At 53.5% G+C, this 27724-nt stretch overlaps 8 protein-coding genes across 8 annotated transcripts; 4 read left to right on the top strand and 4 right to left on the bottom strand.

Annotated features, from left to right (window-relative positions):
- Positions 1-746: 746 nt before the first annotated feature.
- On the top strand, positions 747-4488 carry W97_03409 (uncharacterized protein; the record flags this gene model as incomplete). The annotated part of the gene is made up of 3 exons (XM_007781306.1): positions 747-841; positions 888-1608; positions 1654-4488. 3 exons carry the CDS (start codon positions 747-749, stop codon positions 4486-4488), a joined length of 3651 nt encoding a protein of 1216 aa, XP_007779496.1.
- Positions 4489-4963: 475 nt separating this feature from the next.
- Positions 4964-6904, bottom strand: W97_03408 (protein phosphatase PP2A regulatory subunit B; the record flags this gene model as incomplete). Its single annotated transcript, XM_007781305.1, has 6 exons — positions 4964-4987; positions 5043-5635; positions 5691-6342; positions 6417-6514; positions 6622-6662; positions 6828-6904. The coding sequence occupies 6 exons, from the start codon at positions 6902-6904 to the stop codon at positions 4964-4966; spliced, it is 1485 nt and encodes a 494-aa protein (XP_007779495.1).
- An 894-nt stretch (positions 6905-7798) lies between these two features.
- Positions 7799-8950, top strand: W97_03407 (60S ribosomal protein L3; the record flags this gene model as incomplete). The annotated part of the gene is made up of 3 exons (XM_007781304.1): positions 7799-7909; positions 7969-8642; positions 8695-8950. 3 exons carry the CDS (start codon positions 7799-7801, stop codon positions 8948-8950), a joined length of 1041 nt encoding a protein of 346 aa, XP_007779494.1.
- A 402-nt stretch (positions 8951-9352) lies between these two features.
- Positions 9353-10663, bottom strand: W97_03406 (sorting nexin-4; the record flags this gene model as incomplete). The annotated part of the gene is made up of 2 exons (XM_007781303.1): positions 9353-10492; positions 10553-10663. The coding sequence occupies 2 exons, from the start codon at positions 10661-10663 to the stop codon at positions 9353-9355; spliced, it is 1251 nt and encodes a 416-aa protein (XP_007779493.1).
- Positions 10664-10964: 301 nt separating this feature from the next.
- W97_03405 (adenylate kinase) lies at positions 10965-11819 on the bottom strand (the record flags this gene model as incomplete). Its single annotated transcript, XM_007781302.1, has 2 exons — positions 10965-11605; positions 11660-11819. The coding sequence occupies 2 exons, from the start codon at positions 11817-11819 to the stop codon at positions 10965-10967; spliced, it is 801 nt and encodes a 266-aa protein (XP_007779492.1).
- A 645-nt stretch (positions 11820-12464) lies between these two features.
- On the top strand, positions 12465-14189 carry W97_03404 (uncharacterized protein; the record flags this gene model as incomplete). The annotated part of the gene is made up of 3 exons (XM_007781301.1): positions 12465-13073; positions 13129-13407; positions 13461-14189. 3 exons carry the CDS (start codon positions 12465-12467, stop codon positions 14187-14189), a joined length of 1617 nt encoding a protein of 538 aa, XP_007779491.1.
- Positions 14190-15447: 1258 nt separating this feature from the next.
- On the top strand, positions 15448-17253 carry W97_03403 (uncharacterized protein; the record flags this gene model as incomplete). The annotated part of the gene is made up of 1 exon (XM_007781300.1): positions 15448-17253. One exon carries the CDS (start codon positions 15448-15450, stop codon positions 17251-17253), a length of 1806 nt encoding a protein of 601 aa, XP_007779490.1.
- An 8594-nt stretch (positions 17254-25847) lies between these two features.
- Positions 25848-27683, bottom strand: W97_03402 (uncharacterized protein; the record flags this gene model as incomplete). Its single annotated transcript, XM_007781299.1, has 1 exon — positions 25848-27683. One exon carries the CDS (start codon positions 27681-27683, stop codon positions 25848-25850), a length of 1836 nt encoding a protein of 611 aa, XP_007779489.1.
- Between the last annotated feature and the right edge of the window lie 41 nt (positions 27684-27724).

The following is a 27724-nucleotide window of genomic DNA, read 5'->3' as shown; positions in this document are numbered from 1 at the left end:
CCTTCCAAAGAAATAGTGGTCGCTACTGGGACTCAACGAAATGAATGGTTGATTAAATCACGATGGTAGAGCGTACGGGAAGACCGAGGATACACTAAGACGGAACCGATAGAGAGCGAGTTGCGCTTGGGGAACACAGTAGGCAATGATCATTGACGCAGCATCGAATCTTACTTACAGGGCCGTTACGCAAATTTCAGACTATGCTATCATGATGCTGAGGGTGCTGAGTTTAACGCTTAGGATAGGTTCACGGAAGACAAGAGACGGAAGTCTTGACGTTACAGCAGCTTTCTCAGGGCGGATCGGAATGTTAAAGACGGCCCGGGAACGGGAGAGCGAATCTCTTGGCAGCGGCTAGGGCTGAATCTTAATCATGGGGAACAAGGCTGTGTCCGCTCTCCGCAGCACGCGCGGAGGTGGCTGAGCTACGCTCACGAAGCCGCGAGGCAGCCTGAACAACAGGAAACCTCAATCGGTTCTTCCACCCATCATATCGACATAAACGGACCGTTCATGCTGACACTTATAACTTGACGATGGAGACTCTGTTCAACCTTCAGCTTTTCTAGTCTTTACGGAGACTTCCTTCCCGTCAGACGACATCAAATCGTTCAGCCTTGTCTCGAACAAAATCGAGTCTGGAATGAGAGCTATACATACGACATCTCAAACTCGAGTGCTACGTCATTTGCACAGTTCCGATCTCATTCATCTCTGCCCTCACCTATCATAATAGCAGGGTCATGGAGAGCGAGAATCGATCTAGCTTGCAGGCGCCCAAGAAGCCCTCGGTCCAGGGCCTTTCGGTGCTTGTCAATCCGGACAGACCTGCGCTGGAGTGAGTCCCGCTTATGTTGCAGGCTTCATCTCATACTGACTGCTAGGAGTATTGTGTTCGTCCATGGATTCAACGGTCACCCTGACCGTACGTGGAGTTACAAAGGAGAAGTCTGCAATGACCGCCATGAGCACGAAGACGATGACGGTGAACGTCCGTCGAAACGCCCAAGATTCCTCCAGCCCACATCGTTCAATCGCAGGAGAAGCGGAGTCCGCAGAGCCGTGTACTGGCCACAAGACCTGATTCCAACCACCGTTCCGGATGCGCGCATCCTCACGTACGGATATGACACACACATCCGTCACCGGCTCGGTTCTGCTGTGAGCAGGAACACGGTCTATGATATCGCATGGGATTTTTTGGTCAACTTGGAGGCAGAACGCCGGCTAGAGTCGTCGAGGCCGCTATTGTTCATTGCCCACAGCCTTGGAGGCATTGTCGTCAAAGAAGCACTCCGGCGATCCCGGGGCTGTGAAATGCACCATGATCATCTTCGCAGCATCTACGAATCCACCTCCGGCATTATCTTTTTCGGGACGCCGCACAGTGGTGCGGACCCGCGAGGACTGCTCCAGCACATTGCCGAAAAGATTGGAAGAGCTATAGGTTTCACGGTCAATGAGCAGATTGTCAACACGCTGCTGCCTCCTTCGGAGCGGCTCAGGGAGTTACGTGACGAGTTTGGCCCGATGGTCCGTCAAAAGAAATGGACTGTACATTCTTTCCAAGAACAATACGGAGTCATGGCCCTCAACGGCGACAAGGTAAGAAACCCAACGTCGACTAACTGGAGATACTGATTTAGCCAGGTCGTTGACGACACAGCTTCTTGTCTGAATGATCCAGGAATCGAAGTCACTCAACACATTGCCAATAACCACATGGGTATGTGTCAATTCAGTGGGCTGGATGATGTGGAGTATAAGAAAGTCGTCGCCGCCCTGGGTCGAGTTCTAGAAGCTACCGCAAGACCGGCCCCGATAGCTGTGAGGCCAGTCCTCAACCCAGATGAACGAAGCAGCTACCTAGATTCCTTGAGGTTTGATCGAATCGATGCTCGTCACGCGACTATCAAGACCGCCCATGCTAAGACATGTAGATGGCTGCTCACAAAATCCGAGTATCAAGACTGGCGCAACGTCGACAAGATCCCCGAGCATCATGGCTTCTTATGGATCAAAGGCAAGCCTGGAACCGGGAAATCGACGATAATGAAGTTCGCCTTTGCAAATGCCAAGAAAACAATGAAAGACACCATCATCATTTCGTTTTTCTTCAACGCGAGAGGCGAACATCTGGAGAAGTCCGTGGAAGGGATGTACCGATCCCTGCTGTTCCAACTCCTGGAAAAGCTTCCAGATCTCCAAACCGTCTTTGATTCACTGGAGTCAACGGTGCCAAACCGGGGAGATGTCTACCGATGGGATATCGAAACGTTGAAAAATCTTTTCGGCAGCGCAATCGAAAAAAACGGGCGGTGCCACTTAACCTGCTTCATCGATGCCCTGGACGAATGTGAGGAAGATGAGGTGCGAGAAATGGTGGCCTTCTTCGAACACCTCGGCCAACTTACAGTTTCATCTCAAATTCGATTCAGTGTCTGCTTCTCAAGTCGCCACTATCCACACATCAGTATCGAACAAAGTGTCGAACTAGTCTTGGAGGGTCAGGAGGGCCATCGGCAGGATATGGCCAACTATCTGCACAGCGAGTTGAAGGCTGGACGTGGCAAGCTGATCGAAGAAATCAGGGCCGAGATTCTCGAGAGGGCATCTGGAATCTTCCTGTGGGTTGTCCTCGTTGTGCAAATGCTCAACAAAGAGGTTGATCGCGGCCGCATACATGCACTTCGGAAGCGGCTCAACGAGATCCCGAGCGGGTTGGACGAGTTGTTCAAAGACATCTTGACGAGGGACGGCGAAAACATGGAGGACTTGATTCTCTGCCTCCAATGGGTACTATACGCAAAACGGCCGTTGAAACGCGAGGAGCTCTACTTCGCCGTTTTAGCTGGAACGGAACCCGACGCGGTGGCTGCATGGAGTCCCGAGGAGATCACGAACGAGGTCATGGAAAGATTCATTCTAAGCTCCTCGAAGGGGCTTGTAGAAGTGACGAAATCTAAAGATCAAACCATTCAATTCATTCACGAGTCAGTACGGGATTTTCTCCTCAAGGGCAATGGACTCAACACGCTTCAGTCTGAGCTCTCGAGCAGCTTTCGGGACTCAGGCCATGAACAGCTCAAGCAGTGCTGTCAAACCTACATGAAAATCAATCTCTCCGAGTATATGCCCTCAACCGAACCGCTGCCCACTGCATCCTCCGACGAGGCCGCAAATCTCCGCCGACTAGTATCTGGAAAGTTCCCCTTCCTTGAATACGCAGTACGGCATGTGCTTCATCACGCCGATGCTGCGATTGGCTACGGAGTCCCGCAAGACAATTTTGTCGAAAACTTCCCTCTTGGAGAGTGGATCAGCCTGGACAACCTCTTTGAGAGGTATCAGATACGCCGCCACACACCCAATGCGAGTTTACTATACATTTTTGCGGAGGAAAACTTGCCGAATCTCATCCAGATTGAACTCGAGCGAGTCCCGCATATGGACATCAAGGGGGAACGCTACGGCTTCCCGATACTCGCGGCTTTGGCCAACGAAAACAAGAATGCCATAAAAGCACTGTTGATGCCATATGACAACGCCGGGCCTGACAACGATATGCCTCACGATCAGCCCTCCTGTTCTACCGCCAGGGACCGTGAAGAAGCAGTCGAATGCCTTCTCCAGAATGGACGTGACATCTGCTCACAAAAGGAATTCATCAAAGGGCATAAGAGTTTGCTCTTATGGGCAGCCGAAAACGGCGCAGGTGCCGTTGTGAAGGTTTTACTTGCGACCAGGACAGTCGACCGGACAGTCGACCGGGAACTGAAGGGCAAGAACGGAGAGACGCCGCTATATACAGCGGCATGGAGAGGGCATGAGGCGGTGGTTAAGCTACTACTCGCGCGCGCCGACGTCGATGTGAACTCTAAGGATGAGAACGGATGGACGCCGCTATATGGAGCGGTATGGAGAGAGCATGAGGCGGTGGTTGAGCTACTGCTAGCACGCGCCGACGTCGATATGAACCCTAAGGATAATCACGGATGGACGCCGCTATATAGAGCGGCAGCGGAAGGGCATGAGGCGGTGGTTAAGCTACTACTCGCGCGCGCCGAATTCGATGTGAACTCCAAGTATAAGAACGGATGGACGCCGCTACAGGCAGCGGTAGTGGGACGGCATGAGGCGGTGGTTAAGCTACTGCTCGCGCGCGTCGACGTTGATGTGAACTCTAAGGATAATCACGGACGTACGCCGCTATGGGAAGCGGCAGCGGGAGGGTATAAGGCGGTGGTTAAGCTACTGTTCGCGCGCGTCGACGTCGATGTGAACTCTAAGGATTATTACGGACAAACGCCGCTACAGGCAGCGGTATATACAGGGCAAGAGGCGGCGGTTGAGCTACTACTAGCGCGCGTCGACGTCGATGTGAACTCTAAGGATAATGTCGGACGTACTCCGCTATGGCAAGCGACAGAGCGAGGGCACGAGGCGGTGTTCAAGCTACTACAATCACACGGTGCACTTTCTTAATTGTATTTCTACCAAACCTTCCTTCTACCTAATTCCAGAGGTTCTTATCATCTTCAATGCTCACTTAGGTGCTACTCACCCGAGATTATCCTCGGCTCAAGCCAAAGCGGCGATTGCTCGGGTCCAAAAAACGCAGAGAGATTTTGGCAGGGTCCAGTTTCATGATAGACCATAGAGGCAGAAAGCAGATGCGAACAAGAAGGCTGAACCCCAATTCTTCAGGGGCCATTGCACAATTATCACTTTTCCGAGTTACGTCCTTTTACGTTTTTTGCTTCAATGCTACATTAAGCGCCCACATCGCGGCTTCATCAGTCTTCGAGTATGCCTCACGATAGGGATAATGCCTCTACCGATCAGTTGCCAGCAGTAGAGAGGGAGCGCAAGGAGAATCAAGAGAGGTAAAACGGCGCTGAGCTAGATGGACAGAAAACGCCTCTCCAGATGACCAGTTCGAGAACCCCAATTGCTCGCTCTACAATGCTGAGAAGACGAAGAGCTGGGAGGGTGTTAGTTTGTTGGTATGATGGGCAGTAGGGGGGCGGTGAGCTTACGTTGTTTGTCGCTGCGATCGCAATGCTGTCTTCGAACGGATGCCAACTCATGTGTAGAATCTTCTTGTTGAAATCAATGTGATCCGCGTCTGTCTCTTTCCTCATCCGCTGTGCCGACCCCACAGCTCCGGCCGCAGGGCTGCCCGCTCTTGATCCTCCCTTTTTGTGTGTGCCGCTGGTCGGGCTTGTCGAGGAGTTCATCGGCGTCGGTATCCCTACCTTCTTAGCCTTGAACGCCGACTTGTCCGCCTGTAACACCACTTCCGTGTCCTTCTCCGGGTCGGAGGGGTATATCATGAAATTGTTGTTGTAGCTGCCCGTCATCACGTTCTTCGCATCTCCGGAGAACACGACCTCGAACTTGTCGAAGATACTATCGTTCTCATACGTGTCGCAAAGTCGTGGCCGAAGATGCTCATGAATAGGAATGGTCTTAATGGGCTGCTTCTCCATATTCACATCCCATATCTTCACCGTAAGATAGTCGCGTGACAGGATGTAGCGGCCATCATTCGAGAACCGGACGTCTGAGATCGAAGAGATGATCTCCGAGAAGAATGACCGGGATGAGGGATCCTCTTCTTGCTCGAATTCTGCATACTTCAGTCAGTCATCCCTTCGTCGGAATTTGAGGGAGAGATGACTCACGTTTAGCATGCTGATCGCACAAGGCGCTTTCCCTCATGTCGGCAAGCTTGATGGTCCCTTTGGAGCTAGCGTACATGAACCAATTGCAGCTTTGCGGATGGAACTCCGCTGCTGTGATGACCTCTGTCAACTCTTCCATGTTCGCCGGCTTGATGTCCACGATGTTGAAGCTCTGGTCTTGGATGTTGAGATTCCAGAGGTTGATCCGGAGGTCGTCGCTGCTGATAAAGGTCTCACCATCGCTGTTGACTGATATGCTGTTTATGTGGTATGCATGCGCGTTGGAGTACGTCTTCCGGGGAACCGCTGCGATGACGGTGTCATGCTGGGTGAGACGAGGTAGTTTGAGGTCCGATGCGCTGTGGAAGCGAGCATTCGGATTTTTGACAGGTCCTCCAGCACCGGCCACTCCACCCCCAGGGGTCAACTCGTGCGACAGATTGTTCTCCGCCACGACCTTTAGCGACTTCTCAAACACCTTCCACAGCTTGATCGTCTTGTCATTCGTTGACAGGAGATAATGTGACGCGTTCTGCCGCCGACACCATTTGATCTTATTGATCTTCTCCTCAATCTCTAGTGATTTTAGGTAATCGAACTCCGGTTCGTGTGATTGGAACTCGGTGTGGAACTTGTATTCGCAAGTCTTTTTCTGCACGCAGACCATGCATTAGGCTCGCATCCTTCAGTGAGAGAGGCGAGGGAAAATTGTCTGTGGACACTTACTGTTTCATTCCTTTCGAACAGCACCACTCTCCCGCCCTTGTCACCCGTCGCCAGATAGTTGCCCGTCTGGTCGAACTCGACCGTTGATATGATGTCGGCTGCGTGGAGTAACACAATCAGCTGGGAGTGCTCTCTTCATGCCACGGCGCACCCAAAGTATAGGAGCGGGTTTCCGTCAGAAGACTTGCGTCTCGTAACAACCTACCCTCTGTGATATCTTCCACATCTCCCTTGTCGCCAAAGCACCTGCGGTGAAGCTGTCAGCGCGTGTTCTTGATTCAGCTGTTATCCGGAACGGGTCGCCAGGAGGCTCCGTGCACCGACGGAGTAGCCGTGGGGGAATTTTGAAAGGTCGGTGCGTTTCCGGAGCTCTCTCTCTTGCTCCCGCTGGAATTGCCAAGGGTTGCTTACTGCGTGAACTTCCATGTTGTGGGGCTGCCGCTGCCGCTGCCACTGCCGCTACCGCTGCCGTCGGTTGCTTCCACCATCGTTCTTGAGGTAGCGCCGACGAAGCCTTCAGCCTTGTCCGGACTAGGCTTGTAGTATGAGTTGAAAAGAAGAGTCCGACAGGACTGTGCTGGGATTTGAGAGTCGGGAGCGGGTAGTGAGTGGTCTGTGGGCTGGGAACCGAGCTGTTTACTGCAATAGTCACGGCGGCAGGTACTGGTGATGCGGTATGCTTGGCAAAGCGCGTCGCTGTCGGCGAGGTAGCTGTCGAAAGGCGTGTGAAGAGGGCGAAGCGGGTGCGTGTGGAGGTGTAGTACACTAACGCAGTGCGCAGTGCGATGGTGGACGCTGGGTGCGAGCTCGGTGTGGGTATGGGGATGGGTATGGGTACAAGAGGTGGTGTCGGAGGACCTTCAGCTGGCGGGGATTCGTAAGGCGCCGTTGACGGACTGACGGTGATGAAAGTTGCGCTTGTTCGCTTCCGGCCAACCCTACCTAGCGCGCCGCACACTCGAAAAATAGCCGCACAACCCATCCCGCACCAACTTCCTCTACGGCATCACGAGCGACAACCCAAATTCAGAATGTAAGACTCAATCAGCCTCTGCAATCCTTTCAGATACACGAACGTCTAGACTTTCACAACACCCTCTTCCTCGAGGAACATCCGCACTCCACCCCCACGATGCACGCTCAATTTAGACATAAATCTCAGCAACCGCAATTCTAACTTCAGACCAGGTCGCACCGCAAGTTCGAAGCTCCTCGTCACGGTTCGCTGGCTTTCCTGCCCCGGAAGAGGGCCGCCAGACATCGGGGCAAGGTCAAGAGGCATGTTCTTCGAGTTTGCACGAACTACGCAGAACCTCTCGACTAACAGCGCCAACAGCTTCCCCAAGGATGACCCCAAGAAGCCCGTCCACCTCACCGCCGCCATGGGCTACAAGGCCGGTATGACCACCATCGTGCGTGATTTGGACCGACCTGGTGCCAAGCTGCACAAGAAGGAGATCGTCGAGGCCGTCACTGTCGTTGAGACCCCTCCCGTACGTGCACACCCCATTCGACATACATTTTGGCGGCATTGGCTTACCCACGCACACAGATGATGGTTGTCGGCATCGTCGGCTACATCGAGACCCCCCGTGGTCTCCGCTCCCTCACGACCGTCTGGGCCGAGCACCTAAGCGACGAGGTGAAGCGGCGCTTCTACAAGAACTGGTACAAGAGCAAGAAGAAGGCCTTCACCAAGTACGCGAAGAAGCACTCTGAGAACAGCGGCCAGTCCATCACGCGCGAGCTCGAGCGCATCAAGAAGTACTGCACCGTCGTCCGCGTGCTCGCCCACACCCAGATCAGCAAGACGCCGCTCAAGCAGAAGAAGGCGCACCTCATGGAGATCCAGGTCAACGGGGGCAGCATCGCTGACAAGGTCGACTTCGCGCACGGCCTATTCGAGAAGCCGGTCGAGATTGGCTCCATCTTTGAGCAGGATGAAATGATCGACTGCATTGCTGTTACCAAGGGCCACGGTTACAACGGTGTGACGGCCAGGTGGGGCACCAAGAAGCTGCCGAGGAAGACGCACAAGGGTCTCAGGAAGGTCGCTTGTATCGGCGCGTGGCATCCTTCCCACGTCCAGTGGACTGTTGCTCGTGCCGGTCAGATGGGCTATCACCACCGTACCTCCGTCAACCACAAGGTGTACCGCGTTGGCCAGGGCGAGGATGCTGGCAATGCTTCCACTGAGTTCGACGTGTCGAAGAAGACGATTACCCCGTAAGTGATTTCGAATTTCCCCCTTGACTGCATTACGTCTAATATCCGATAGCATGGGCGGTTTCGTCCGCTACGGCGAGGTCAAGAACGACTTCCTCCTGCTCAAGGGCGCCGTGCCGGGCGTCAAGAAGCGGGTTATCACCCTCCGCAAGTCAATGTTCACACACACCAGCCGAAGATCGCTCGAGAAGGTGGAACTCAAGTGGATCGACACATCCTCCAAGTTCGGCCACGGTGCTTACCAGACGCCGGCGGAGAAGAGGCAGTACTTGGGCACGCTCAAGAAGGATCTCCAGGCTGCTGCATGAGTTGGCGACTGAGCTTCGGGGTTACTTTCGATGGCTGTGGAGGGATTGCTTGGCGTTCTTTTGATGTTGCAGCCTCTTTCATGGAAGAAGATAGCATGAGTCCATGGAATGCAAGATGTTCGAATCACCACGTGCCCAATTTGCTGCAGCTTATATCAGCTCCCTTACGTGACAATATTCATTGATACAACTAATCCTATCGCGCAGCTCATTGGCGGCCGCTGCTACTCTGTTCAGGATAGAGCCAAACATGCTTTGATAATTGAGTCACAATGTCCCTCGCTTCTAGTCCAGACGTTAGGTCGTCTCCCATATCATGCCCATTACCATAAACGCCATGATTTCAGCCACACGAAACCGCTGAAATACTCCCGAGATGCGGCTTCAAGCTACAACATCATGCTACGACGCCGCAGTAACCCCCTCCCTCTCCATCCCCTCCACAAACTTCTCCCACGTCTTGATCGTCTCACCAAAAAACCCAATATGCGCATCCGCGAGATCGCCCAACGTATCCCTAAACTCGACCGCCTTGATACGCTCAAAGTCCGCAATCTCGGTCATGGTCTGCTCATCAAACGCCTCGGTCGTCTTCTTCGCGCTCTCGACCTCGGACGTCAGCCGCTCGATCTGCAGCTCGAGCTTCCGGACGCGGTCGCGCCGGCTCTGCTCGTGGTCGACGCCGCGCACGTCCTCGAGCTTGCTGCGCAGGAAGCCTGAGGCCCCGAGCCCTGAGCTGCCGTGCTGCGAGGCGAGGGTGTCCCGGTCCGAGGCTGCTTTCGCGAGATAGTCGGTCAGGCCTTCGAAATCGAGCTGTTTCTGCTCGCGGGTTTTGAGCAGCGCTTTTATGGCGAGGATGTAGGCGTCCATGTCGCGCAGGGAGCCGAGGTAGCTCTGGTCCGTGTGTTCCTTGAGGGTCTTAAAGGCTTGGGATGTCGTCTCCACGCTGCTCGCGAAGGAGGTCAGAGACCCTTCGACGCCGGATTCCAGGTTGATGAGCTTCTGGAACTGCGTCGCCAGGTCGGCGTAGTCGGACTCGAGATCTCCTTGCCGTCGTGCTACTTTCGCGACGGCTTTCTCGACGGTCGCCATGTCCTCGTCGAGCTTGTCGGCCCGCTCGCGCACCTCGATGAAGCGCTTGTCCGGCTTATGCACCTTGGTAAATGCGTTGAGAAATGTATCCGTGAAGCTATCGAACACGCCCCCCGTCCCGGGCTCCGACATCGAACTCGCCCGCAGCGGCCGGTTCCGCATGATCGAGTTCCAGTCCGCCGTCTCGATGAAGAGGAGCAGCAGCTGCGCGCGGCGGAGCACAGGATGCAGCGTCAGCCGCTTGAGGAAGCGGTGCAGCGAGTGTGCGCGGCGGTGCGTGAAGTCCGGCCCGAAGCGGTCGCCGCGTACATACTCCATCTTGTGCTTGTCGGGGAGCGGCGGGACGGCGCATTGGGGGTATTCGCGGCAGAGGGTCTTGTAGAGGAAGACGAAGTCGGTGAAGCGCCGCCGCACGGAGAAGGTGGAGCGTGAGAAGGATTGGAAGTCGCTCTGGGGGGTGGGTTAGCTTTCTGGAGGGGCATATGGTGGATGGGATTGGGGGGTGGGTACATGTGTGGTTACTAGGTAGGAGATGTAGGCGTCTTTGGTCCCGTCGTTCTCTTTCTGAGGGTGGTTGACTGTACACTCTAGCCGGCCTTCGTTGAAGTCTAGGGGATCCATGTTGGGGGTTCTGTGGAGTTGTTGTTTAATGAGCCCAGCCTAGAGTATGAGATGCGGCGTGCGTGGTGGTTCAAAGGTCGGCGCACGGACGCGGATGACGATCCATGGATGGAGCATTTGGCTGTCACAATTCAGGAAGCTAGATTGCACTCTCGCTGCTGAAGAACGAAGTTCGCTAAGGCCGTGTCTGAAGAAGCCGCCGGCTGAGTATGCACAAAGTGCGAAAGAAGTATTTACAGAAGAGTGTGAAACACATGCGCCCCAACGCCAACGCTCAGCCGACAAGGCCCGCAGAAATACTCTAACTCGACGCCGCGAACCGCCTCTCAAACTCACGGAAGAGCTTCGGACTAATCTCATCGCTGCTGTTCCCCTTGACCGTCCACAGCACGCCGAGCTTGTCGTAGTGTTCCAACAATGGCAAGCTCGTCTCCTCGAAACCTTTAAGCCGGGCTTTCCAGACTTCCGGATTGTCGTCGTGTCTTCGTGTAAGCTGATCACCAGTTACATCGTCCTTGCCGGCGACTTTCGGTGGATTGAATGTCGTGTTGTAGACTCGGCCGGAAGGCTCGTGCACCCATCGATTGCAGATACGGTCCATGATGACTTCGGCCGGCGTACTGATGTTGACGACGAAATTGACTGGGAACAGCCTGTCGACCTGTGAGGCCTGGGTTGCGGTCCGCGGAAAGCCATCCAGTATAAATGATGCGGACGGCTCATCTGAGTATTCATATCCTGACGCCCGCGAATCAGACGGCATGACTATTTCGTCTACTCCAGCGGCGTTGGGCATAGCCTCGGAAGCATAGCTGACCATGTAAGGCCTGATAGCGTCCGACGTGAGCCATCCGCGATTCGTGAGTTCGTTGATGATCAGGCGGAGTATCATCGTGTCCGGCACCAACACGCCCGCTTTCATCTTGGCTTCGGCGGCAATGCCTGTTCCTCAGGTCACCAACTGCGCATCTTGAGCACGAGACTTGTGGTACTTACCCAGCGGTGTGCGATCCCTCACATTCTTCCGCAAGAGGTCTCCGGAGCTGATTGAGGAGAGCTGGGGGTAGCGCTTCATCATCCGTTCGGTCTGGGTGCCTTTGCCCACCCCCGGGGCCCCGATCAGGATCAAGCGCGCGGCGCGCGAGAGCTGCTGCATGGTGCTTCACGCCGGGGTCTCACTGCACCAGCTGCGAGTTTTGTACGGCGAGACTCTTTCGAGGTTGTGCGGATAATCAGGCGCTAGAGATACAGCCGTATGCTCTACTCCGGCCGGCGGAAGGGAAGCCCGCAGGCCAATTGTTGAGGACGAGATGGTCAGAGGGCAGTCATGATGCAAGTGTATGTTTGTCTAACAAAGTACAGCCCGGGATATGATACAGCGAAGAATATATGGGTGCAGTTAGAGCGTGAACGGGATGAAGGTGGGATAGGATGTGTTAGTGAAGAGGACGCCAACACGGGCTGACGGGTGTGGGGGACGGCCGGTCAGCCTGGTTGATTGAGCGCCGAACCCCTCTTGGGCCGAGTCCGATCTCAACCAGTGACGCGGGCTGCGGGATGGGGGCTGCTTGGCGCAACCGTGGTCAGCCTTGAGCCTGTTCCTGGCGCCGATCACGGGAAGTCGCATAATCCTCGCCCTACAACGTCGCCCTTACGCTATTGCCCGAACATTTCTTCAACCTCACCCAACATCCTTCTTCCATCACACTCACCACCAACCGCTCTTCAAACATCTTCACCACCCAGCTTTTTAATCCGTCGGCTCTTTCTACCCTTCCTCTTCCGCCTGAGCTGGCTCGGCATGTCGCTCAACCGAACTGCGTCCAGGGTGACGCCTGTGCTTCTAAGGGGCGGTGCTAGAACTTTCCGGCGCACACCGCGCGCACACCGCGACATACCTGCTATCGCCATTCTCATCCCGCATCGCTTCAGTAGCACAGAGACATCGACTTCCGGTGGCGGCGCGAACTTCCCGCCCCCGGGCTTCAACTCCGAGCAGGCGAAGAAACCCCTGCCGAAGGAGCAGCAAAAGACCCCTTCGCAGGACAAGTCCGTGTCGGAAGCTAAGAACGAGTCGTCAACCAAAGATCCTGAGAAGCCAGACACCGTCAAGGAGGCCACCAAGGCCCACAGGGATGGAGCGACCTCAACCCCGAAGACGAAGACTGCCGAGGATCAGTCCTTGAGCGAGTTGGCTGCAGAGAAGGCTGCGGCGGACAAGGCGGAGGACAAGATGGTGGCAGAAAAGAAGAAGGAGGACAAAAAGCTTACAATCTGGCAAAAAGTAAAGAAAGAGGTGGCGCACTACTGGGACGGCACGAAGCTGCTGGCTACTGAAGTCAGGATTAGCTCCAAGCTTGCGCTGAAGATGGCGGCCGGTTATGAGCTTACGCGGAGAGAAAACCGACAGGTAAGAACTCAGTCGGCGTCTCTGGACCGAGCGATTGCTGACTTGAGGACATTAGCTCCAGAGAACTGTTCAGGATCTCGGACGGCTGGTTCCATTCTCGGTCTTCGTCATCGTGCCCTTCGCCGAGCTGCTTCTCCCTATTGCCCTGAAGCTTTTCCCCAATCTCCTACCGAGTACGTACGAGGGTCAGAAGAGCAAGGATGCCAAGGCGACAAGCTTGCGTGCTACCCGTAAAGAAGTCAGCAACTTTCTGCGGCAGACATTGAAAGAAACTGGCCTGCCAGTCACCGCAGCCAACGCTCAAAGGGAGGAGTTTACTGAGTTCTTCCGCAAAGTACAATCAATTCTAAGCCTCTTTCGAATCAGTCCCGCTAACATATGATCCAGGTTCGCAGCACGGGAGAGTCCCCTACAAAGGCCGATGTCATCAAGGTCTGCAAGATATTCAAGGATGACCTCACGCTTGACAACCTTTCCCGGCCACAGCTGGTCGGTATGTGCCGGTACATGAACCTCAATACGTTTGGAACCGATACGCTTCTCCGGTATCAAATCCGGCATCGCATGCGGCAAACCAAGCGCGACGACAAGGCGATTTCTTACGAAGGGGTAGACTCCTTGTCGGTACCTGAGCTCCAATCAGCCTGCGCTAGCCGTGGCATCCGCACACACGGCGTGAGTCCCGCTCGACTTCGGGAGGATCTACAGCTGTGGCTCGATCTGCGGCTGAAGTACGGCGTGCCTTCTACCCTGTTGGTCCTTAGCAACGCTTTCATGTATGCTCAAGGCAAGGACACCGAGCTTGATTCGCAAATCGACGCCCTGCAAGCTGTGTTGGCCAGCATACCCGAGGAGCTCTTCCACGAGATCGAGCTCGAGGTGCACACAGCCGAGGGTGCAGCAACAAACAAGCAGCGTCTTGAGGTACTGAAGGAGCAGCAAGAGCTTATCAAGGAGGAGGCCGAGCAGAGCCAAGTGACGCAGGGCTCAAGTTCGAGCACGCCCAAGGATGATCAAGACATCGACGAGAAGGAGGAGAGGGAGGAGAGGGAGGCCGAGAAGGAGGCGGATATGATGGTCGCCAAGGGCTCTGGTAAGGACTCCGATAAAGCGTGATTATCCATTCTCTGTATAGACATATCAACTCTGCTCTTGTAATGAGCGTGCTTTGCTCGATGGCCAGAGCATCGCTTACAGTTGTATTGCTTGTCCAATGGTAGACAAGTTGCTTTGATTGCTTTCAAGACTGATGGCTGTATGTGCCATGCATCGACTAAGTTTCAGTTTAAGGGCAAGAGAGGCGTGATGTGCAGTCGCTATATGAATTTCAATTAGCGTACGTCTGTAGGTGAGTCTGGTTAGATTCCTCGTTCGTTCTTGCTTCAGCTTGGTCTCGGATTCGAAGTCAATCAATCAAAGCCGGTAGCCGCTTCCTTAGAGAAAGACACTCCATACGTTGAAGTCATCTGACATTCCTTACCGTAATAAGATACCTTCCTTTGGCCAGAGTCATGGCTGCCATACTCCGTGCCGTCTTGTCATGGGCTATGTTCTTATGTCAGACAACGCATCAGTAATGAAAAGTGTATATGGCATGCGTAGTATAGAACATTCTGAATGCCGTTCACAAAGTATCTTAATCATCATCGGTCCTCACGGTGCTGCCCTTTCTCAATTGTAGCCTGTGCTCTGCAGGGGGAAGTGCTGTTGCTGCAGTTCTGAACCAAGTCATCTCGAGGGGCATCACCATCCTCTGCTCGGCGACTTCCCTTTTGCGAGCCCTATCGGGCTTGGATGCTGCCATGGCAAGGCCGTTGCTCCTTGTCTGACTCCATGCTGCCCTCGTTGTCGCTGTCGGGCGTTGGCCTTGCCGGCGTCCCCATTCATGTCCGTGCTGGTCAACCGAAAGAAACCGTAAACTACTCTTCCAGGGAGGAGCAGGCCAGGTAGGAAGGAACACGAGGAATCCGGTTTTGACACGACCCCGTCGCCCCCGCGACCTGCTAGCGTGTTTTCCCGCCAGGACGCGCCTGGATATTATCTCCTGTCGCTCTTCTCTTCCTCTTCTCTTCTTCACCCAAACCCAAAGTCAGGTACGTACCCCCCCAACACCCACAACCACACACTTTCCTGTATGCACTGCAACACGCTCTCCATTCTCAGCTGTCTGCCGAGCACTGCTTCATCGCCGCTGCTTCAGCACTCCTCCTGTCGCTGTTACCCTGGGACGGGTGAACATGTGCTTACTCGTTCTGATACAGATACAGCGTATTCATCAAGCAAAGCAAAACATCGAATAACGCAGCTACATCTATCACTTTGGTTATCGTCAAGCAAACACTTCATCACGATCAACACAACTACGGCAGTCACGATGTCTAACTACAACACCAACCTTCCGAAGTTACGCATTACCCGCCACCCGATCGATCCTCAAACCGGTCGGCCCGCCCGCATCCCATCATCCTCGCCAGCACCTGCTCGTCCAATGCGGGTGGTACGTCTCAGGGTGTCGCCAGACGACTACAATCAACCCGGAGCCGAAGTGCTCCACCGGTCGTCAGCCTCCGCCCAGCCACCCGTGGTGAAAACCTCCAGCTTGCCGCAGAGACAGCTGGCCACGTCTGTCGAGGACACAGACCCTTTCGTTGAGCCCAAGAAAGCACCCGTCGTACGACCATTCTGGAGAGCTCAGGGGGTACCCACGACAATCGACAGGCTCAAGGTCGAGTTCGCCACAGACCCAGTTTTGGGACCAGTCTATGGCCCACATGTCGCATGGATGGAGGAAGAGAAATGCCGTCGACTTTCTCAGCCAAAACCTTCTCCTCCAATGCCGATCCCCACATGTCGCCAGCCGCCGCCTCCTCCTCGCCAACGGTCACCCACTCCTCGCCGCAGATGCCCGGTGCCAGACTTGACTGACACGCCTTCAAACACCTACGAAGCCTCATCAGCTTCGTCCATGGCGTCGGAGTTTGTTCACTCCGTTCGGGACATCACCCACACCCTGTCGGAGCCAGTGTACGAATCGACCGGATACTTGACGACAACTCAATCAGTGGAGCTTCGAACATCCGAGTTCGACACATTCGACAACTTTACCAGTGTCGGACATGGTTGGAGCCCTACCACTTCGTCGACTGTATCCTCTCGGTCCGCCTCACACCATTCCTCATCGCATCGTTCCGTCTCCAGCCAAGCTACAAGGTCCAGTACATCCGACCCAGCTTCGGACAGTCAAGAGGAAGACGGTTACGAATCCGACGACACTGAGTTCCTATGGTTGAAAGCGGCACTGAAGCTCTTGAAGGGACTGTCACGTGAAGATCCCGACCGCCGCCTAGTTCTTGCGGCGATCAAAAGACGCTGTCGGAAGTCTCCAGAAGCTCTTGAGGTCAAGTGCACTGACCTCGCTTCACAAAGTCAAACTGAAGACAAGTCCGAGTCGGACGACAGCGTTGAGATCGAAGACAACTCGGCATGGGAGCGGCAATACGACTACTACAAGCAGGAGATGCCGGCCCAGCCTTCTCAGGTGGAATCGCGGCCCGTTTCGCGTTGCTCGTCTTTCTCAGGAGCTCCGGACGCGGAGTGTACTGACCTGGCTTCTGAGTATCAATCGGAAGTCGACAATCAATCCGAAGACGACGACGCAAACGACGCAGATGAGACCGATGACAAGTCGACGTGGCAGAGCGAGTACGAGGCGTATAGGCGAGACCGGGAAGCTTCGCGGAGGGAAGTGGAAGACAACTCGGATGACAATGACGACACAATCTCTCGCGCGTCAACCTGTCATCTCTGTGGCGACCTGACTTGTCAGGACCCGCACTGCATGCGGCGTCAAGGCCGACTCCCTTCCCCCAAGCTCGAGATCACACCAGAACGGCAGGCCGAGATTGACAACGACCCCATGTTCGAGGCATTCGAGCGCGAAGCCTCAGCCAGATACCTTGCTGACCAAGCCGAACGTGCCCGAACTGCTGCACCTCTGCCTCCGCCACGCCTGCGCCAGCCTGAAGCTCGGATTCCGACCATTCCAGACAATCACGATTCGGAAGAAGACACGACCGGTAGCATCACTGCACGCCTCAATTCAATCACGGGTTCTTTCCGGATGGCGTTGGATGCTATCAGGGCACGGATCGTTTCGGCGTTCCGCTTCGGTCGTTCTTGATAACCAGTTACCAGTCAATGGATTCAAGAACACGGCATCGTCACACGCTGCTCGGCATCATTGGGATCTCGCGGCGGCATCCGTCACTGTACCGTGCAATAACCAGCTACCAGTCAATGGATTTGCGTGGACTCTGATGGCATCTTCAACTTCACATGCCGCCGCCCTGCTCGCTTCGGTCATCTCACGGCACACACACACTCTCTCTCTCTCTCTCTCTCTCTCTCTCTCTCTCTCTCTCTCTCTCTCTCTTCGGGCTTCTCACGGCTCTTGGGCTCACTTCCTCCCGCCAACTCTGATCAGATTGGGTACCTGATCGGACACGGCTCCACCACAGTTCTCGGCCATGTCAATCACCTCACGAGAACTCGTCACGACAACATCGCCACCACTGTGCAACAACCAGATTTCCCTTGCCAACGGACTTGCACAGTGGCCCCGGCGACACCTTACGTACTTACACTTTACAAAATCATAAAACACCAAAAAAAATTCAAAAGGCAATGAAAATGCGGAGGCAAAACATTCGGCGGCACACTTTCAGGTTTCAGGCCCACACACGACTATTTATCAACTTACATCTATCATCGCCAATATACGGCGTTCACAGCGACCTATTCACCCCTCGGTTCGGTTTTCGGCTTTCGGTCTTTGGCGTTCGGTTTTCGGATTGGGATTGGGGTTGGGATTGGGGTTGGGGTTGGGATTGGGATGGGGGATATTAATACTGGATTCGATCGACCTACCAGGAGCCGGAGCCGGAGCCGGATCGGGAGCCTGGAACCTGGAGCCGGAACTGGACCTGGACCTGGACCTGGACCTGGACCTGGACTGGACTGGACTGGACTGGACTGGACCTGGAACCGGAGCTGGGCTGGACCTGGACCTGGAACTGGAGCCGGCGCCCAGACGTTGTCGTCGTCGCATCCTTACTAACACTAACATTGCTACAGTCGAGAACAGCACATTACTAACTACAGCTTCTGGGTGGGCTTGCTGATGCTGAGGTAGATAGGGGCGGACGGTGGCGCGCGGTATTAGGCCCGGGGTGGTGAGTTTCGCATTCTGTGCTCCTGTAATCTGAGGCCCTTGACTGACCTTGCATGCAGGATCTATTATGGTTTGGTTTCCTTGGTTTCATTTTCCTTGCTTCCTCTCTACTTGTTTCCGTCTTCCTTGTCTTCGTTGCCTTGTTTTCGTTGCCTTGCTTTCTCTTTTTCTTGATTTCTCTTTTCCTTGTTCTGATCTCGTTTCTTCTTGGTATGTATCCGCACAAGGGACTCACGAGAGGCATGCTCTCTTGAGACAGCTAATTTACACACAGCTTTACTACTAATTACAGCTTCCAGGAGGCTCGCGGACGCTGAGGCAGATAGAGGCAGATAGAGGCGGGTGGTGCTGTGGTGCTGTGGCCAGGGTGGTAAGACTCTTGTTGTTTCTCTCGCGCGTCTTGAGGCTTTGCACTGACCTTGCTTCTAGGATTGGTGTGGTCTGGGGTCGGTTCGCACTGGGGGCTTGTGAGGCATTGTCTGGGGCATTACGTGGGGCTTCGTGGGCTACTGAAACTACTGGGGGCTACAGTGACTACTGAGGGCTGAAAAACTTACTGGAGCTATAAGACTACTGAGTCGACTGAGGGCTACAAAGACAGCTGGGGGCTACAGAAACTACCGGGGGCTACTGAAACTACTGGGGCCATGAAAACACTGGGGCTGCAAAACACACTGAGGGCTTCAAAACGCACTGAGGGCTATGAAACATACTGAGAGCTGCAAGACCGACTGGGGCTGTGAAACTACTGGGGCTGTGAGAGTACTGGAGCTATGAAACTACTGGGGGATTGAGAACACTGGGGCATTGTAACCACTGAGGCTATGGCATGACTGAGGCTATGGAATGGCTGGGGCTACTAAATTTACTGCGACTGCATCAGAACAAGGGCCCGATTGAGCGAGAACTCGAGGGCTACATTACGGGGGAACTGAGCGGGGATCAAGTGGGAATTGAGCGAGAATTGAGCGGACACTAAGGGCGAACTGAGGGAGAAATGAGGAACAAGCGAGCATTGAGCAAGGGTTGAGCGAGAACTGAGCTGGAATTGAGCGAGAACCAAGAGACCAAGGCCCAAGGGCAGGCTAAGATGAAGGTGGGCGTACGTCAGGGCCCGGATCACGTGTAAGGTGCGGCCATCTCCGTTTTGACTTGCTCTTGAACCTTGAGCAATGAGTTGAGTGTACGAGAAACAAGGGAGCACAGAGCACGAATAAATCAAGAACTGAGCAAGAAACGAGGGAGCATACATCATGAATTAAATGAGAGTTGAGTGAGAATTGAGCGAGAGTTGAGCGCGACATTGAGCGAGATAACGTGCGAGAAGCAAGCTACAAGCAAAGGCCGAAAAGAAAGCTGCTGCACCTGTTGGCCAACATCACATGTGAGGTGCGGCAATTTTCTTTTCGGCTTTCTCTTGGGAGCATTGAGCAGGGACCTGAAATTGAGAGACTGAGCGAGAAGTTGGGCGAGAACTGAGCAAGAAACATACGGGGATTGAGAGAGATTTCAGCAAAAATTGAGGGAGATATTGTAATACTCGGCCGTGGGGGCTTTCGGCTGATCTTACTTCCTGATCTAGAGGGTGATACAGGCTTGTTTGAACTGAGGGACTATCATCGGGGGGCGTACCAGGGCATTTCAGAGGCATACAGCAGCATTACGGAGGCATTGTCGAGCTATTATAGAGGCGTCACAGAGGCAGCATAGATTTGAACAGAAGCAGATACCAGAAGTAAAATACCGGAGGCAGTTACGAGGCGAATTCATTAGGCATGATTGATTGGCAAATACCCGGGGCAATTCGGTGGGCAAATCCAGCGGGGGGTTCAATGGGCAAATTTATTGAGCGAACTTGGTACCTAGATGGGTAGATACAGTGCGCAGATCCAATGGGTACTTCAGTGGGCATAATTAGTGGGCAGATTTAGGAGATAGATTCAGTGGGCAGTTGATGTGTTCAGTGGCACTGAGTGGTACCAGGGCCGGCCCATTGCATATTCTGCCTCGAGCGGGACTGTGGAGGGCTGACCAGTCTTTTGAATGATCCCGCTGCAAACTGTGAAATCCACCAAGATAAAATGAGAGCACTACTTCAATTACTTCGGAGGTGATGTCGCATTGCAAATGCCGACGTCATGGGGGATGGGGACGGGCACAATCACAAAACGGTTTCATAGAGATTTGTGGCGGCGCGTGGAAGATGTATACGTTGTCAAAGATCTTTCCGCCATGCCGAATCGGCCAATTTCTCTGCCAACACCGAAAGTAACCCAACCTTCAACGACCCTGCCCGGTTCCACCTCTCCTGATCCAACATGTAAGGAGCTGCTTCAGGGTAGTATCCGCCAAGCCATCCTGGGAACGGAGAGGAATGTCTGGTGGCTCTTTTCGTGTGAGTCTCCCCTGACTACAATGAGCCAACCCACCTCGGACTGATGACAAGGGCTTGTATAGTAGCAGTCTAGCAGAAGCAACGCAAAAAAGCCGGACAAGATGCACAGCCGTCAAAGACGTCTAGTATGCAAAGCAGCAATTACTAGCCATGTTAGTATTATACTAGAAACCATTTATGGGGGCCTTCAGGGAGCCGCTATGTCGAAATTGTGAGACAGTTCTGTTGTTGTACCGAGTAATCGTTGTTCGGCTCGAGATAGTTGGTTGAATATAGATGGGAGTGGCTCCCATGCCGGTTGAAGGGACAGAGTGAGCATAGCTAGGCTGGACGTGTGATCACCTCCGAAGCATGGTCGTAGGACTCCCCTCCATATGTGCACAGATGTGGACTACCTGCGTATTTACTCATGCCGTTGTCCATAGGAAATTGCGATTGATCTGCCTCAGCGTTGACTACAGGCCAGTGACGAATGCCAGTATCTGGTCCCTGCAGCTAAGATAGGGGACTCTCTGAATTTGTTCGATGAGGTCTTGAATAGGGTTAAAGCCCGCCGGAGACCTATCGCCGTGCTGCAGTGATTTACTGATCCAGTTGTGAGACAGAGGATCGGTATCTGCTGGACCGATCTCGTTGTCTGATCCTCTACCTTCCTGCCAGCGGTCTTGGTCCTCGGGCTCCAGCCGACACACGTGCAGATTGTTGGAGGAGCTGGGGTCCTGGGGAGCCTACTCTGTTGCACAATGTATCCAGGCCGAAGCCATCTTGAGAGCCGACTTGAGGTTCCTGGCACATTTTACTCTCTTTATGGTGGTTGAACTGCTTAATGGCGTAACGTATGATCTCGCGTCCGTAAGATCAGAATACTGTCTCCTTGTTGGCGTTTGGTGTCCTTCTGTACGATGCAGTCCTTCTTCTCCTCCGTCAACCTTTTTGTCAGCTTCCACTCGTTGAACTAACGTCTGCATTGCACTTCTCTGTCACAGAAGTCGTTAGTCGATGAAGTCGACGCGTTACGATGATCGTAACTCTCGAGATCTAACATACACCGTGTTGAGGCCATATTGCTCCTTCATCAACCTGCGTACTCCGCGCAAGGCTTTGTAGTCGTCCCAGTATAATCTGGTGATGATCTTTTGATAGGTTTCCGGTACGACACACGGTATCGTCGGAGGCTTCAGCATTTCGGGAAGTGTAGGCGATTCGGGGAGGATGAATGGAACGCTTCTCGTTCGAAAGGTATTGAATCCGCAGGCACTTGAATGGAAGATTAGCTCTGGTCAATGATCCCAGCATTATGAAAGCTTTCGAGCACGATGGAAGAGCATAAAATATAGCCGGAGTGGAAGGTTCGGTTTGCAAGCTCAGCTTGATCAACAACAGAGGTCAGGTTGCACGAGATGTAGCATGAATTTGCAGAACAATAGCGTGCTTACGGAAATCGAAGCGACCGAACAAAAGTTGATAGGACTCTGCCTCCCCGGCCCTCCTGCCTACAGCATATTTCCGCAGCCGGTTGCTAGCGTGCAGAATATGCAAGGTAATCCCGCGACCGACACAGGTTCCAGAAACGCGTTCTCTCGCGTTCTAACCAATAGAAGATCGGGTCAAGGTTTCATCTCACTCGAAGACCACCTGCCGACAACGACTGTGCTAGGACTGGACAGGATCAACAGTATAGCCCGTGCGCCTACCAGCTAGGGATTATGGCTATGGTTGTAACTAGTTCGCTAGATAAACAAGTTCAGATGATACATATACAACAAGAAGAGAGCCTAGTTAACCGTTCAAGAAGTTGCTAGACGACATCGCTTGAGTAGACGTAAGCTCTTAGAGTCTTAGGGGCTCCGCCGGGCGGCCGAGAAGGCAGACATCGGTTTACAATCATGGACAATGCAGGACTGAACTTGCCTCGTTGACCATTCCAACGGCAAGGCTGAAACCTTGCCGTTCCGGCGGAAGAGGAACAAAAGTCGAGAGCGGTGCCGTCGAATCAGTGACTCGAACACGACTGGGTCTGCAACAGAAGTGCGGACATGGACACCTCCCGAAAAGTGGCTGAGAGAAACAAAACTCGTACTTGAGCGATATAAAAGCCAAATCTATTATGCACGATCATATGTTCTTGATCAATTTTTCATCGACCTCTTCATCGGTTTCTGGCCCGAGCAACTGGTTCAAGCAAATCCACTTGGGTAGAAATTGTCGATATCTTTACAGCACCGCCCTCCTATTTACGCCGAATATCGAGATGTCCGACGAGGCTATTATCACCACAGTCCTTGAGCTAGTATCACTTCTCGTTGACGTTGCGGGCGTCTGGCTCACCTGCCGACTACATAATCGTAATCGAGGTTAATACGGAACATCTCTCCGAGTGAGGCAAGGTCACTGACATATATGTAGCTACCGATGAAGAAGAAGCTGGTATGCAAGCATAGCGACCGAGCCGCCGACCTTAAAAGTGCTGGACACTCAATTGGGATTAACGCGATGGAACTTGAAGCTGGAAGAATCGGAGGCAAGCGACCTCGCTAGACACTGTCGACGATAAGATAGATTGACACACGGATAGATTGATTGATGGTATAAGCGAGCAGTTACTCGTCTATACAGATGGTGTGACCCATGTAAGGTGGCATGTACCTTGCAGATTACCTAGGTAGTGTTCCAAAGTGCTACTCGAATGCACAGCCATTTCAATTTAGCTGCTACCGCAGCTAAATGAGAACAGAACCAAGATCCGTAGTCTTCGAGTGCGCAGAGTTTCCCTTATCGAAAGGATCGTGCGTTGCGAAACGAGACGCTGCGAGTTCGGCTTAAACCCCCCATCGTCTTCCGCCTTGCGGAGGTGAAGCATCCTCGTCCATAGACTCATCGGTCTCGATACAGTCCGTGTACATGCACCGGTTGTACAATCCTGCCTCCGCCTCCTGGACCTGAACTTGCGCAGACAGACAGCACAAAGCTATAACCGGAGCGGCGTTGCTGATGTTAAGCGGGTAGTCGAGGAAAGCGACAACGTCAAGGATACCCAGCTCCTACACATGCCTTCCAACACGGGAAGAACTAGAAATCATGCTGTTGTGGTGCGCTATGCGATCATGTCGGGCTGGTCGCCTTGGAGAAGACATGAACTAGCACACGCATCTTCATATTGTGGTTACGAGAATCCCTTGTGGCTTCCGTAGATCTCCAGTGGTGGACCGGCAACTCCATGACTGTTGAGCGGCCCCTGTTGATGCCGAACTCAGGTCAGGCACCGCGCGCTTGCCCTTACTGATGATGTCTTATGATTGCTTTCCCGCCAGTTTAGAGGAGACTTGGCATGGCCTAGATTGTACTGCAGTCGCTCATAAGACTGTTTGGAGGTCAACCGGCGCTCGTTGTTGAAGCCGTAACTCCTCGCCGATGCGATGTTCCGGATGATATGTGCTCGATGGTGAGGAATCCCCTGTCAGGTCCAGAAGCGCGATGCTTGATTGGGTTTGACACACGCCGGGCAGTTTCTCCGTGAACAACCTCATCGCAGAAGTCTTTAGACATCCAGTATAGCCAGCGCTCTAAGATGTCGGGAAAATCCCGTGATACAGGACTCGTAAATGTAGTCTATGCGTGCGTTGATATGGAATAAGTATTGTGATATCTCGTAAACTCGCAGTGGCTTCAAAATGTTCTCGTGCGATCGTCCTGTGTATAGTTTCTTTGAGTTTTTTCCAGTCACACTGCGATTTCAGAACAAACACAGATGCATTCAGTTCGCTCCAAAGGTTGTTGCTCTGACGTCGTTGTGAGACTCCATATTCTGTGCTGCATGGTGAGTGTGCGGCTGCGTGCCGAGCTTCTGTGCATGGCAAAAAAGAAGCCGCGATGCACGGCTGAAAAACTCCAATGGAAGGAAAAGAACACCAGAACAACCAGAAGATGTGACAAATGGAATGGTTTGTGATTGCACGCCAAACTCAAAGCGTTCGTGCAGTGAAGCGGAGATTGGAAGCACTGCATCGGCAGCGGAAGAGCCCCTCGGTGATTTCTAGACTATATTAATTCTAAAGTTCAATCTTCCCCTCATCTTAGAGGGCCGTGGCGCGATGGTTAGAGGATCGAGGATCTTAAGACGTAGTACCCCCTGCCGGATCACATTAGTCCCTTCGTTCGAGCCTGATCAGTTCCAACGCTTTAATAGATACCACATGTTCGGTCCTAGATCGGATGTGGGGAAACGCAGTCTGAATTCTCGAGGGCCCTCGAGGTGAGGCTGAGTTTGTAGGAGTTGGTTGGGGGATACCCTGACGCACAACCTGATTTTTGCAGTTTTGTTTTTCACGTTGGAAATGTCTATTCATGCTCTTCTTGGTGTTTGTTGTTCACGTGTGTGTTTTTTGCCCTCCTACAACTACAATTGTTTATGTGGCATGCTTATGGTCTTGTTCGCAACACTTGTCGCGGAACTTTCTATAATTAAGTAATATTTATGTATTATTATCTCCGAATTCCTTTACAGTCTACACCCAGATTCCGCTCGCAACCACTTGCAACAGGACATGCCTTTGCGGCAACAAACGCATCCCCGCTCAACACAAGAACACAGTCATAACCGACTCTTCCCTTTTTCTCTGCAATGCGGCTGCATCTATCAATCCGCATAAACACTCCGCTGCCCGTTTTGCAGTAATATCCAGGTAGTCAGGGCGCCTCCGCGCCAGACGACATGATGTGAGGTCACCGCATCCGAGACCTTAGCATTGAAGGGTGCATCAGAAACCGTGTGTCGCCTCGTTCGTTCAACAACACCCATCGATCCTGGTCACTGTGCTGCAACAGTTGTGGAGCGTTGCGATTCTTCAAGACGGCGACCGACTTTGCGGGCTGCGCTGCATAGGCAAGGGCGTCTCTTAGGCTCGAAAGTTCTACACAAGCGGCTACGCAGTATTGTTACTTCGCTCTTGGTGGTTAGAGTGGATTCATGGGGTTTCTACCTTCCAGCTCGGAGTAATACAGTACGAGGCAGCGCATTATCTCTCACAAAGTACGCATAGACAAGAAGATTCGGAAGATTCGATATGAATCCATTAACTTGTCATTACGCCACCCATTTTGCAGCGCCCCATCTTTTTACTGACCTCTGTTTACAAACCATTCCCTTTCATTATGGCTTGGTCAGATGCTTCGCTAATCTTAATGCCAGTGCCGCAAGCGTAAGACTCGGGTTACCCGCCGGACTTACCGGAAACACCGAATTGTCGCAAGCATACAGATTCTCATACTCCAAGAACTTCAGATCCGCATCAAGCACTCCTTTCTCGTCGTCCGCCATCCTCAGCGTACCGACCTCATGTGCAACGCCGCCGATCGCCGCCGTGTACAGCACTGCCTTTCCATTCCTCACAAGAGGCTCCTCGCCGTCGATCGGCTGCGCATTGAATGCTTGGAAGACCTGCTTGGCGATATCGTTGGCCTCGTCCAAGAGCTTCTGGGCTGGGGTAGCAGGCATAACATGTACGTTGACCGGGTTGGCCGAATCGTTGCCAGCAAGAGTGACCTCATTGCCGGGCAGGAGCGGTGAGTAGTACTGGAAGACAATCTCGCAGAGCATCGCGCCTTTGTGGATGCCAGCATCAGTAGCGAGGTGATCCGGATCGACGTAGCGGCCTTGATTTAGCTGGGAGTTCAGTTCGACGACAATGTCGAAGGCGTGCTCCTCCTCTGTAGCGCCGGGATGCGTGAGCAGCATCTTGGCGGACTTGGTGGCGCTGGCTTGGGGGTGGTTTGCTGGGACGACGAAGTGCCGAAACTGGATTGCGTGGTCGGTTATGCCCTGGCCGATCATGTTGTTGGAATCCTTGAGGTTGGACTGCAGGGCGATCTTGGGAGACTCCAGCGTACCGGCGCAGAGAACGACCTTCTTTGCCTTGTAGTCTCTTTGCTTCTGCGCGAGCGTGTCGAAACATCGGACGCCGGTTGCTCGATTACCGTCCAGAAGTACGGTCTGAACAGCATGATTCAGATTGACAATTAAAGGCTGTCTTGCTGGCGCGCCCGGGACCGGCAAGCCTTGCGCGAGAACGTCTTCGATGAGTAGATCTGAGGTGGAAAATATCCCTGCTGGAACGGACCACTCCGTTGCTCCGGTGTACTCGACAGCAACCGGAGCATCCAAGGCGGTCCATCCCTGGATCACGGAGTCCAGATAGTTGCGTGCATTAGCCTGGTATGCGCTAGCAGGCTTGTCTGCATTGAAGGCACGAGTAGCTTTTGCATATCCTCCTTCGTTGCTTGGGTCAAGAATGTAGTCCCTGACGTCCTTTGGGAAGTCCTTAAGCTCCCACGCGGCGAGTGGTGGTATGAGGCTCCCCCAAAAGAGGGAGCGGCCACCGAGATTGAACCCTTGCGCTCCCTGGTATTGAGATCCGTTGATGTTCGTGTAGTTGACGACCTTGAAATCCTCCCACAGGCTCCAGACATGCTTCTGGAACTTCCCGATTTGGAGCCGCCTAGGTAGATTACCAACGTGCGTTGGGAAGAGCAACGGACCCGCTTCCAGCACCAGAACAGAGGCACTCTCATCAGCTAGAGCGGCTGCCAGCATGCCGCCGCCCATGCCTGAGCCCACGACTATTACGTCGTATTCGGTCGCCGGGGAGAGGTTCATGACACTTCGCTGGAGTAGCCTTTGGGCTACCACGCCATTCTCGGTGACCAAGACGGGATTATTGTCCGGAAAGTTGACTTGCGCGTCGGTATAGGTGAGCACTGCACCATTATTCTGAGGCCCTGCGTAAAGATCGCCGCCTAGCTGCCATCGGTTTGGTAGCACGACGAATTTGAATTGGATGCCGTTGCCGAAGGTATCCTCATCCAGCACGAACTGCCATGCTCCATCTTTGTACTCTCCGTTGCGGTTCATCCACAGATCCGTCGCGGTACGGAGGACCACCACGGCATTTGGGACGATTGCGTCCGTTTCGAACTTGATGATGAACATTTTGAACCAGGGAACCGGGTATACAGGTTCGAGATCTTAGG

The sequence above is a fragment of the Coniosporium apollinis genome (assembly GCF_000281105.1).
Source record: "Coniosporium apollinis CBS 100218 chromosome Unknown supercont1.14, whole genome shotgun sequence".
NCBI classification, from domain to species: Eukaryota; Fungi; Ascomycota; class Dothideomycetes; genus Coniosporium; species Coniosporium apollinis.
The sequence above is the reverse complement of the archived record's forward strand: the minus strand, read 5'-3'. Positions and strand labels throughout refer to the sequence as shown.